We start from the raw sequence: 12,993 nt of genomic DNA, 5'->3' as shown, positions 1-12,993 counted from the left end.
CATCGCCTTGGGAATTCGGACACCGAGCGCCAAGCCAATTTGGCTGTCATATATCCGACTCACAACAGCTTGTCGCCTGTTTCTAAATGGGACAGCACCCCAGTCAATAATCAAAATTTCGGGCAATCGACTAAAAGGGCACCACACTATCATATGGTTTCCAGCACATGAGCGACTGGAGGGGAAGGCGAGGGCAGACCTTATTGCTCAATGATTAAACGTCCGAGCAACGGCAGGGCCCAGCGACGACTTTCCACCGGATTCTCGTGACGTCATTTTACAGCAAAACCAGCAGCGGAGACGTTTTGGACATCCTCACTCGAATTTTAACATCCACCAGGAGAGGGACTGGTGTCGCATTCAGACGAATACATACCCCAACCTGCAACCCCTACACAGAATACACCCCACGAGGTTCATTGACGAGTGCCCGTGGTGCACAGCCATCATCATCAGCCTATTTTATGTCCACTGCAGGACGAAGGCCTCTCCCTGTAGTCATGAGGGAGTTAGTGGCCGAATACTGCACCAGGGAGGCCAATTCCTGTTCTGGTGAGGGAGTGACTTTGATGAAGCTTAGTGGGCCTTCCTAGTTCTGGTTGTACCTGAACTAGTGTAGCCCCACTATCTCTCGGCAATAATTTTTTTCCTTGCCGGTGTCAGGCACCACTCCATGTCTGAAAATATAGTGGACTGGAGTAGGATTCGAACTTACGACCTTCAGATTTGAAGCCGGGTATTCTACCTCTGCGCCACGCCACCAGCTGACCAGACATACCCACACTAAAACTCATCACATGGGAGTGTCCCAAGAGGCCTCCGCACATAGACAGCCCACTCCACTCATGAGGAATAGGCAGTAGGAGGAATGGCTTGCAGACGAGGGCCGGGAGAGCCAATTGTCTCTTCTGGACCAAGCCCAGCGAGCCGCTCGTGCCAGTGGAGCCCTGGAATAGGGGCCCCAACCAGCGTGCCTTCTTTTATTTATTTATTTATTTTCAATAACGTTTTTACTAACTCACTCACTCCCTTGTTTGGTTGTGGATTCCACCTCACAGCCCTGGCCTTTCAACCAAACTTCTTGCACGCTATGATGGCACCTACCGCATCATCGACCGCACCTCAGCTGTCAACTAAATTGTCAAGCCTGTGACGCCATCACACGACCTTACACATCGCGAGCATGACACGGTTCATGTCAGCCTGACTTAAGAGATACTATGACTCCCTGAACCTACCTACGCCGTAAGTCGCCAGGATGGCTCACCTTCTCTCCCGGGGGCCATTGTAGTGAAGAAGAGGAAGCAAAAGTGCTCTTGCGTCTGTCGCTGTGCGCGTCATCAGCGTTCGTGGACTGCCTCGATTGCGTGAGAGGTCACTGTCTAATAAATCGTCATATCACATACGGAACATCAAGGCGACGACGACTGCAGAAATGCGCCTGGAGTGTCCATATAATTGCTATCGCAATAAAGATAGATTGGAATAGTTTTACGTTATACCAGTCCTCGGTCTAACTGCGTGATCGCGTAGCATGGCGCTCTATAGTTACTGTCTATATTCCTTTCGGATGCAAGTCTGTAAACGTCGGTACTTTTAAACCAAGCAACGTTATATATCTTATGCGCCTTTCATAACAGCAGCCGTCACGGTCACGTACGTGCTCTTGTGACCAAGCCCCAAAACATCAGCCCAAGTGAACTGGCACAGCCGCCAAGCACATGGCTGTGTTGGGCAACGTCCTTTTCCTACAAGTTCGGAGAAACAGATACCTGGTATCGCTACAGGTGTTGCACTAGCCGTATAAGGGACGGGTTTATCCTGAACAGAAACAGCGAATTTCGATACGTCAGGAAGAATACTATGATCATTCTCATTGACAGAAGCTGACCCCCCTTCCCCCTCCCAAGAAACCTGGATCCGCCCCTGGGTCCCACGGACCCCATTTGACCAGATCGGAATGGACCTGTTGCGTCCACTTCCTGCGACTAGTGCAGGAGACCGCTATGTTACTGTCGCGACTGATTATCTTATAACGGCATGACCTTGATAATTCAAGGTCATGCCGTTCGGACTGTGTAATGCCCCAGCAACTTTCGAACGTATGATGGACTCGCTGGTGCGGGGATTTTCCATCTGTCTATGCTATTTAGACGATGTGATTGTCTACTCGCCTACGTTTGAGAGCCACCTCACCCATTTATCGGCCGTTCTTGCCGTCTTCCGAAGAGCCACCCTTCAGCAGAACTCCGCCAAGTGCCGTTTCGGGCGGCGCGAGATAACTATGCTCGGTCGCCTTGTCAGTGCTGCCGGTGTTCAACCAGACCCCGACAAGGTGCGAGCAGTGCAACAATTTCCCGCGCCGCGTTTAGCCAAAGACGTCCGCAGTTTTGCAGGATTATGTTCCTACTTTCGTCGCTTTGTCCGGAACTTCGCGGACATCGCCCGCGCTCTTACGGAACTCTTGAAGAAGGACGTTCCTTTCGTGTGGGGACCCGAACAAGCATCTTCGTTTTCTGCCCTCGTCCGCCTACTCACTACACCACCAATACTGGCCCATTTCGACCCCTCGTCGCCTACGGAACTTCGCACTGATGCCAGTGGTCATGGAATTGGGGCTGTCCTTGGCCAAACACAGCACGGCAAGGAACGTGTCATCGCCTACGCCAGTCGCCTTCTGTCCTCGTCTGAATGAAACTTTTCCATCAATGAACGCGAGTGCCTGGCTTTAGTGAGGGCTGTCACCAAATTCAGACCATACTTGTTTGGCCGAACTTTTTCTGTAATTACAGATCATCATGCTCTATGCTGGCTTTCGTCGCTGAAGGATCTGTCTGGACGTCTCGGCCGCTGGGCATTGCGGCTTCAAGAATACTCGTTTGACGTGCACTACAAGTCTGGACGATTGCACCAGGACGCTGATTGCTTATCCCGTCACCCTGTAGATGCTCCCGACCATATTGACCCTGACTCTGACGCCTGCGTACTGTCCATCCTTGCTTTGGATGATATCCCCACCGAACAGTGACGAGACGCGTCCTTACGGCTCATCATCGACCGTCTTACCTCTCCATCACCAGACAATTCTGTTCGCCTCTTTGAGCTACACAACAACGTTCTGTATCGTCATAATCTCAGCTCAGATGTCCCAGAGCTTCTGCTTGTCCTACCTCACCATCTTCGCTCCAGTGTTCTTCATCATCTTCACGACGTACCAACTGCCGGTCACCTAGGTGTCTCGCGTACTTACCCCCGCATACAACGCCGGTTTTTCTGGCCTGGCATGTACCGTTCTGTGCTCCGCTACGTCGCTGCTTGTGAACGCTGCCAACGCAGCAAGCGCCCTTCAGCGCTGCCTGCAGGCCAGCTACAACCTAACAATATCCCTGCAGAGCCATTCTTCCGCGTCGGCCTTGACCTTCTATGCCATTTCCCAACGTCCATCTCGGGAAACAAATGGGTTGCGGTCGCGACAGACTACGTCACGCGCTTCGCAATCACCAGGGCTTTACCGACAAGCTGTTCTACAGACGTCGCTGACTTCCTCCTACACGACGTAATTCTACATCATGGCGCCCCTCGGCAGCTCCTCACCCATCGCGGGAGGTACTTCCTATCAAGAGTGGCAGATGACATCCTTCGTGCTTGCTCCACTGAACAATAAGCTCACCACCGCTTATCATCCGCAGACGAATGGATTGACCGAGCGCCTGAACCGAACGCTAAACGAGATGCTGGCCATGTATGTTTCACCAGATCACCGTGACTGGGACTGCACGTTACCCTTTGTTACCTTTGCGTACAATTCCTCGCGGCATGACACCACCGGATATTCACCGTTTTATCTGCTGTTTGGCTGACATCCTGCGTTGCCCTTCGAGACTCTCCTTCCTTCGGCTCCTCACTCGCCTACTGAATATTCAGTGACGTCGCAGCTCGAGCCCGTGCAGCTCGTCAACTTGCCCACGATCGACTTTCTGCTTCGCAAGCAGCCCAGAAGTCTTGTTACGATAGCCGACACAGAAGCGTGCACTTCACGCCTGGCTCTCTGGTCCTCCTATGGTCACCATGCCGCCGCATTTGCCTATCAGAGAAGCTCATCTCACGTTACACCGGGCCCTACAAGGTTCTTCGTCAACTCGGTGACGTAAATTACGAAATTGTACTCCTGGATCCTGCTTCTTCGACCTCATCACAGCCAACTGAAGTTGTTCATGTTTCCCGGTTGAAGCCATACTGTCTTCCAGCTCCTCGCCTTCATAACAAGCGCCAGGACGGCGCTTCAGCCGCCGGAGAGTGATGTTACGGAGCGATCCATACATGGATCAACGCGATGCTTGGCAGCGCGACAAAGATGACGATGAAGACGCTAGCTCTTGAGCCGGATCGGACATCCCTTGCCCTAGCCTCCTCTGTATATATTTTGTAAATACATCCTTCGCCTCCATCTCACTTCCGTCACAGTATTTATTGGATGGCAAGAAATTGCAAATGTTTGATAAGGAAAGAGTGGAAGAGAGGACGTTTGGGTAATGCGCAGGTAGAACATCGAAACAAAATATTTACATTTAGGATAATGTATTCACTCGTTCTCTATAATTCGAAAGGCATACTATATGCACAGTCAGCTGCATGCAGTTCAGGTAAAGGTGGTTTGTTTTATTTCTATTGAATCCAAGCTAAACTCTGCCACTCACGCTAAACTATACCTAACTTTTATGCGGATAGCAATTATATGGTACACTTCAGGCGCATTTCCACCGTCGGCGTCGCCATGGTGTTTTGTATGTGTGGCAATCATGTGACGTCACCCCGGCCATATTCTTCGTTGACCCGCTAGGCTCAGTGGCCTGCCAAAGCTCGGTGGGCAACATTGGTTCACCACATGTAATAAACATCGCGAGCACAGCTGCTCGGCGGTCAGTCATCGTCACCACCACCCCGCTGCGTGTCGTATCTGGGACGGGGGTTTTTTGCCCCCCCCCCCCCCCTTCAATCACGGTCAAGGGCGGATCGTGACAGTATGGCGCGGCTGGTGCTCGTATGACGCGGCTGAGCACGGCCGCGCGATCCCTCTATTTCAAGCGTTCTACGATGAGTAGAGTCATCCGCGGTGCCGCGATCTACGATGACTACGTGGTCCAGATGCGCCGGGTGCTCATAGCTGTGTGTGTCCTCGCCGCTTCATTCGCGATGCGAGAGGCAACACGAAAGTCAAGTCGACGCGAGAGACAACACGCTGCTGCTGCGGCTCTTCCTCACGCCAGCGTTTTGACCGCGAGAATGCGTGCTCAGATGCGTTTTATTGCGATAGCAGTTATATGGACACTTCAACGAGATTTCTGCCGTCGGCGTGGCCGTCGCCGTTGCCGTCGCCGTGAGGTTCCGTATAGATTCCAAGGGCGATAAAATCGTCGTCGCGCGCCGTATGCGCGAGTAAAAGCGCGCAGGGGACGCGCGCTATCACGGAGAGCCAACGCACGGCGGAAAGCAAACGCGATTGTCGCGCGAAAGGCCGGGGGGGGGGGGGGGGGGGAGGCGGGGAGACGCTGTGCTACGGCACCAAATGCTTATCTTGCAACCCAGCGCAAGGGGAACTGGCAACGCAATCTCCCACACGAAATCAAAAAAAAAAAAAAAAAAGCGGGGAGGCAGTGCGGGAGGGAGGGGAGCAGCTTCTACTCTGCCAACAAATACGCTTGCACTGGCTGTGGTGGCCGTCGCCCGCACCGTGTCTTATCTCCACACGGCTCTGACCTTTGTAAATGCTGCTCAGTTTCCGTTGAAGCGATAGACCGCACGCTTCTTCGCCCGCTGGCTGCAGCGTCTGCGCTTGCTGCCAGCGTTTTGACAGTCGTTGTCTGCGGTCATTCAGTGTGATCTATTCATGTTTGCTTGTGCGCGATGACACCACGCTTGTCAATTCAGTTAGAAAGCGAATGTGTCCAACTTTATGCGGCCGATAAAACTACTCTACTATCCCTACTCCGAATAGCTCTCTACCAATTTGCTATCGCAATTGATGCTTCGCCTTTCGGGCGAAACTGCGACATTTTTTGTTGGATTGTGCGCGCGTGACACCATGCTTGTTAATTTATTTAGTAAGCGAATGTTCACGAGTTTATATGACCGGTAAAACTACTATCCTTGCTTGGTATGTAGCTGTCTACTAGTGTGCTATCGCAATCGATGGTTCGCCTTTTGGGCGAAACTGCGACTTCTTTCTTTAGAATAGATTTTATGCGAACGTTTACCTCGATTTACGGCAAATTCCAATCGACACCTTCCCCGCGCCCTTGTTTTTTTGTCTCAAGAAGCTGTTCATGGTACGGATAGTTCTTTCCACTGCAATGTTGCTAATGAGAACAACAAAAAGAAAATGGACAGTTTGCACTAGTGGTGCAAGGCAGGGTCACAGCGGAGCTAGTTCCGGCTTTTGGGAAGTGTTGCTAGGTTTTGCTAAGTTTTGCGAGGTTATACATGGCTCGGCTAAGTGCATACTAAGGCCCGGATTCAGAAATGCTCCTAACCTTAGACCTTTTCTCTACTTTACGCAAGGAGTCCTTCATGCTACCTAAACGTTAGGCGCCCTCAGGTGGCCATCGCGAATTCTAAAAGCTTCTTTTCACCTTCCGTGCGGAAGGAGGTCCTCACCAAAGGAAATGGAACGTTACAGGCCTCTGGTTTCGAGATTACTTACGAAAAGTGCACAATATTTGTAATGAATTGCCAAAGTAAACTTCCGGCGCTGTTCGAATTGAATTTCTACTTCTATACCATGGGCATAAATTCTATTTCTTTCGGTAATGACGTAAAAATAGCTGAAAGGTGATCAACATGGCAGGAAAGCAAGCTCAGTCTAGCAATTTTGGCAGCATCTGAAAGTTCGGTTGGTCAGGCGTCGCTTCTGCGTCTTTTTTTTTTTTTTTTTTGGCCTGCGTTTTGTTTCGTGCGTGTGTGTGTATTTGCCATGCCGGGCAGAACTTATTTCACGGCGGAAGAAAAGTTGGCTGTGGTTTAACTCAGTTATGCCTGGGTGTGCGTAGCGAGAGGTACGGTTAATCTTATTATTTTGCTTGGTTCTCTCTACGGTTACATCTTTATTGTTTAGCTTCGTACGTCTGAATGTTTAGGTTTGGTTGTTACATCTCGTTAAGTTATGGTTCATTAAAGAGTAGACATTTTTAAAGTGTAACGTATTTATTGTGAAAGTCTTCATCATGTTGTTTCTCAATTGCCACAAAGACGGCCCGATGGTCGGGGAGGCGGGAGGATAAGGGGTTGTCGTCCAGTGACTCGAACCCGTTTCGGGTGATATCCTCATCTGAATCCACTCGCCTGGCCGCTTCGTACTTGCGACGCTTCTCAAGTCGTGCAGCTCGTTCTTCCTCCGTCTCTTCTGCGTCGTCTACACCGGGGCGTCGTCTAGCCGGGGCTAATGGGTATTGGAGTACAATCTATGCACCCAGTAACCCCGGAGAATCATCCAATGGCATAGAACCTAGTCATGACTGACCTCGCTTCACTGGGGTTTGGCAGCCGAACGTACTTGGGATACAGACGTAGGCATATCAGCTGTGTCTTATCTCAAATGCATCGGCATATAGAGGGTTGTGATACACACACAAGGTCGTCTACAACAGATTGCATGGCACCCGTTCCGTAAAAACGCAGTGCGATGAGGACCTTCAACAGGGCAGGTAGCGGCGCTCCTCTGTTGTCAGTGTTACAATGCAGTTGCAGCTCTGCCAGTATGACTGTAACAGCTCACTTGGAAAAACGATATTGGTCTAGAAACTCCACTTCGTTGTAGTGTTCCAGTGGATACTGCCTATCAATCACATGCCGGACTGGAGTCAACGGCGGAGGCTTGTACACAGTCCCGTAAAGAAGTTCACTTGCACGTCGAAGAAACCTTGCATAGCTTTCGAAGCTATCGACTTCGGATAACTCTCGCGAGGCCGTCGTTCTCGCCGCTCGCTTTTCACACACACACAAAAAAATGTCACAGTTTCGCCCTAAGGGCGAAGCAATGCTATACGAAGTAAGGTGAGCGGCCTTGGTAGCAATAGGAATTGTAGTAAACATGAGCTGATTAAGTAAGCAGGTGTGCTGCGGCGTAAGTAGACCGACATGAAGAGAGACTCGATGACCACGAGAAGGCGCGTGTGAAACGGTGGTGTTGATGAGAAGCGCTTACCGTGGGCAGCGCGTGCGAAGGGACACACCTGTAGTGCTGCACTGCCGATCTGGGCAGCATTGCATGTGTAGCGTGCGTTGGAAAATTTGGCCCGACTATTACTAACTGAATGAACAAGCGTGGTGTGAGCGCGTACAAACAAACATGAATAGATCACACTGAATGACTGCAGCCAACGACTGTCAAAACGCTGGCAGCGGACGAAGGTACGTGCGGTCTATCGCTTCAACGGAAACTGAGCGGCGCATGCACGGCGCGTAAAGGTCAGAGCCGTGTGTAGATAAAAGACGGTGCGGTCGAACGAACGCCGAGCGCGGTTGTTGACAGCGTAGAAGTGCGCCCCCCCCCCCCCCCCCCCCGCTCCCTCCGGCGCTGGCTTCCCGCTTCCTTGCTTGCGCGTGGGAGAGATAAGAGACTGTGCGGACGAGCGCGGTTGTTGGCAGAGAAGTGCCCCCCCCCCCCCCCCCCCCCTGCTCCGCTCCCTCCGGCGCTGGCTTTCCGCTTCCTTGCTTGCGCGTGGGAGATTGAGTGCGTTCGCTCTCCGTGATAGCGCGCGTCGGGGGCACGCTTCCGCTGGGGCATACGGCGCGCGGCGAAGATTTTATCTATACGGAACCTCACGGCGACGGCGACGGCGACGGCAGAAATCCGGTTGAAGTGTCCTTATAATTGCTATCGCAATAAAACGGAATCCCAAAAGACATAGCAAAAGCGCTGTCTGCGGAATCAAACTTGACGTCAATACACGGCGGCTGGCTACCGCGGCGTTGGCTGCGCACGGCACCTATCCAAGCCGAGCGTACCGCGTGCAAAGTCCTGCGGAGAAGCATGCGTTCAGGTAGAGGAGCGCGGTTAGGAAGCATGAAGGTAGCATGCCGGCTCCCTAAGAGCGAGGAAGCACCAAGGAGGCCCTCACTTAGTGCCCCTTAGTAAGGGACGTTCCAGAATTGACGCCAGGTGGCCTTACAGCGTGTAAGACGTCCTTAGTAAGGAAACGAATGTTTCAGAATCCGGGCCTAAGGATTCCTCGGGAGTCTTGCCTTTCTTCGGTCGCCCCATGGTAGCTGTGCACGCGTGTTCACTAGACAAGAGAGGCGACACGACTGTAGTGTCGGCGTGCCGGCTGCTCAAAGCTTTCTCTCATGCCAGTGACGTCACGGCTAAGCGCACATTTGCTTCTCCTCGGCTGGGGAGAGGGCAGGCGAAGCGCACGGATGCCGCGGCGAGACTCCGCCCTACGCACGTGTGTGATGCGAGGAGGTTGCGTGGCTCGGCGACGTACAGCTGGGCCGAGTTTTCTGTCGGCACGAAAAGGACTTACGATAACAGCTCCGCTGTGAAAATCAGCGCTTCTTCACTAAGTCGCGAAGACTGTTGAAACAGCGGAGCTGGTGGCTTCAACTTGGGCTTTTACTTCCCGATGAGTCTCTTCGTACCGTTGCCCCGACTCCGCCTCCCTCACTCGAAAATCACTCGAAATCACTCGGATATTCGCCGTCGTTTAGCCTCGGCTTCCCTTGCTCAGAACACTTCTTCGGCACGTCGTCGTTGGGCCCATGCTCGAGCAGCTTCCCGTCGTCTTTCCGGCCGCGCCGCTTCTTCCGGAGAAGGTTGCTTCTTCGTCCTTGCCATACTCGTCGCCGAAAGTCGGAATGCTCTGCGCCGAGAGTGCACGCTACTGCTCGGTATCTCTACCCGGAAAGCGTCGCGCCGCCGCTACGCCGTCGTCACTCTCTAGCTCCTTCGCTGCGCCCACCTCACGCTCGGCGCGCGCTCTCCCACTATCATCCTCGCCACTCTCCGACCACCTGGGGCTGGCGAGCGCTTCGCAAAACTGAACAACGCTCGGCACGGTTCAACCTCGGCCTTAACAGTTCCGCTGTTGAAAACAATTCGTAAAGCTGTGGTGATCCGTGTAGATGCGGGTGTCGTGTTTTCAGCGATCGTATTGCAGTATACTTCAGTCAATCTTCCCATAGGGGAAACGAAGTCAAGCTGCATACTTTACAAAAGGCAGAACTAAACAAAACAATCACACATACGGGAGGATGCGAGAGTTTTGTGAACCACTATCAGAGGACACAGTTACAGATTTTAAAAAAGTACATCAATGCATGCCGCTTCCCGCATGCATATCGAACTTGGCCTGTACTGCCCTATATGCGCATGACTTTGGCGCTAAAGCGAAGTGGTAGAAAAACTGTTCTACGTAGGCAGCCCTGCTCGGCTGCTCCGACCTGGCGAGCCAGAAGGCTCTGGTCGACCGAGCATAAGCCGCGGTGGTCGCCAATGGGCTCTTCTAATGAGCCCACCTAGTAAGTGTGAGAGGTGGCCCCCTCCGGGCCACCTCAAGCTTCCTCCGTGTATATTAAAGTTTTTCAGGCAGACAGACAGGCCGGCAAAGTGGAGGAAACCTTATGAAACTGAAAATTGAATTGGATTGAATTGTGCTGTTTTACGTGCCAAAACCACGATTTGATTACGAGGCACGCCGTAGTTTGGGACTCCGGATAAATTTCGACCACCTGGGATTCTTTAACGTGCACCAAATGGACATTGCACGGGTGTCTTTCCATTTCGCCCCCATCGAAATGCGGCCGCCGCGACCGGGATTTGATCCCGCGACCTCGTGCTTAGCAGCGCAACACCAAATATAAGCCACCGCGGCGGGCATAAAACTGAAAATTTGTCGCCCACCCAATTGCAGCTCTAACCTGCAAAGTAAACCCATACCGGTTCCGTCAGAAAGAAAGCCTCGCAGTTGAAGCATAATTCCTCCTGGTCCAAGAATCGAACCCTGGACATACACCTTACCTTGCACGTCGCACTGCCATCCATCTGAGGGCACCAGGAACCAGGAACTACGCCTTATCGCCCCGGTAAGGCGTTCGTCTAGGGTTCGATTAGCAGACCGCGTCAATTTTTTCGTCAACTGCGTCGATTTTTTTTACAATACTGTGTGAGGTTTCCGAGTTTTTCAATTTTAAAAGTGAGGGACTCGGACGAAGGTGCTAGTTAAACCATAGACTTGTCGTGGCTCGTGACCGACAACTAAATTATTTAACGCGTACGAGCTTTACTGAAAAAAATAATGACCTCGGACATTTCTGATACACAGTGCCATATCAGAAACCATTTGTGTTAGAGGAATTTTCCCTAACATTGCATAGAAGCCTGGCTTGGTTTTTGTTGCATTGGCTCCTGGAATACGAGCGCTTCTCAAACTACTTTTCAACTGTGTTGTTAATAAAACATCGGCGCAAAGTTTTCATGATTTATTTCATTTCCCCAAGATGGCGGCAGCAAAGTTCAAAAACAAATACAAACATCCCTGCAATTATGCCGTGTATGAAGGCGAGAACCTCGTTCAGATAGTAAAAAAGAAAGAGTAAAAAAGAAAGAAGAAGAGAAACAGAAGCAATGCAATGCAAACAACAAACGAGAAGAGAGGTTCTCTCCCCCTTGCTACAGAAAGTCCCAGAATTCTTGCAACACCGGAGCAGCAGCTGTGTCAGTCGGTGACTGCAGCACCGCTGTCGTGCGCAGAGTAGTAGAGCTGCTGAGCGGCGCCAAGTTTCCATCCCGAAGCCCGGAACTCGATGAGTTCGAGCAGCGCCTGACGAACACCGGCTGAGCGATTGCTGTCCATGAACGAGTTCCGGAGACACGTGGCCAGGGACTTCGAGAGGTAGGGAGCAGCTCGCTGGATGCTCTTGCCGGCCGTCATGAAGACGACGCGAAGGCACTGCATCTGCGAAAGAAGTTGTTACCATTGGTGGGGGCTTGGCACCCCAAGTCGGGGCCCGAAAGTATAGGGGACACCTTTGCGGACGCCTCTGTGTCTTGACCACTCGGGTTAACGGGAATAATGCCAGTGCAGGGATTATTTTGAGTTCCAGTTCCACCGAGCTGTAGCTGACGCGATCCGGAATCTAATACGTGTACAAGAGCGGTTGTTGTCAACTGGCGTTCGTATGAAGGACTGAAGGAGAGTGTACCAGGAATGGAAGCAGTGCGTTAAACGGGACCGAAAAGAGAGAACGGCACAGTGCATCTGTCCCATTTTGTGCGATGTTTCTGTGTGTAAATACCATGCACCCACTATATATATATATATATATATATATATATATTTGTAAATAATTATTTATTAATTAATAATTAGTAATTAGTAATTTGTAAATAAATAATTATGTAAATTTCATACATTTATGGACAGTCGATTATAATGCGTGACTGAAGGGCGTAGCTTTGAAGCAAGCTCCGCGCTGAATGATTGAGCATAAAATGTGTCTGTAATAACAATATATATATATATATATATATATATATATATATATATATATATATCAGTGAAGTAAACAATAACAGGAGCCGGCACAGAACTAGTTCAAAAAATAGAAGCGCGTAGGAAAAACATAACAGGACTTTACTGACGTTTCGGCCGGGGTCCGGCCTCTTGATGAAGGCCGGACCCCGGCCGATACGTCAGTATAGTCCTGTTATGTTTTTCCTACGTGCTTCTACGTGAATGAAGGGGATACACATCGCCATAGGCTTCGGTAGCTAGTGCGAGTTTATGTTTGGCAAGGCGTTAGGATTAGAGTGTACTAGACAACGGTTGAGTGGGCCGAACGGCGCTCTCCCGCTGAGGCGCCGCGTGTGGAAAAATTGTGCGCGGGCGCTGCGAGCGAACTGGATTGGGGTACTTTCGCTGCGGGCGCCGAAGCCGATTGCGCATAGTACGCTCTTAAAATAGTGCTTTATTTCAAATGCAAAGAAAAGTAAATGGT

The 12,993-nt window shown here is 51.3% G+C and overlaps 1 protein-coding gene across 1 annotated transcript in view; it reads right to left on the bottom strand.

Annotated features, from left to right (window-relative positions):
- LOC119453861 (MIF4G domain-containing protein B-like) overlaps positions 1 to 12,993 on the bottom strand; it is a 177,345-nt gene that overhangs the window by 158,221 nt on the left and 6,131 nt on the right. Inside the window, exon 2 of the mRNA XM_037715909.2 lies at positions 11,696 to 11,951. Within this exon, the coding sequence (XP_037571837.1) occupies positions 11,712 to 11,951 (240 nt within the window). The 3' untranslated portion in view covers positions 11,696 to 11,711. The remainder of the gene's footprint in view (positions 1 to 11,695; positions 11,952 to 12,993) is intronic.

This window comes from Dermacentor silvarum, chromosome 5 (assembly GCF_013339745.2).
Source record: "Dermacentor silvarum isolate Dsil-2018 chromosome 5, BIME_Dsil_1.4, whole genome shotgun sequence".
In the NCBI taxonomy this organism is placed as follows: Eukaryota; Metazoa; Arthropoda; class Arachnida; order Ixodida; family Ixodidae; genus Dermacentor; species Dermacentor silvarum.
The sequence above is the reverse complement of the archived record's forward strand: the minus strand, read 5'-3'. Positions and strand labels throughout refer to the sequence as shown.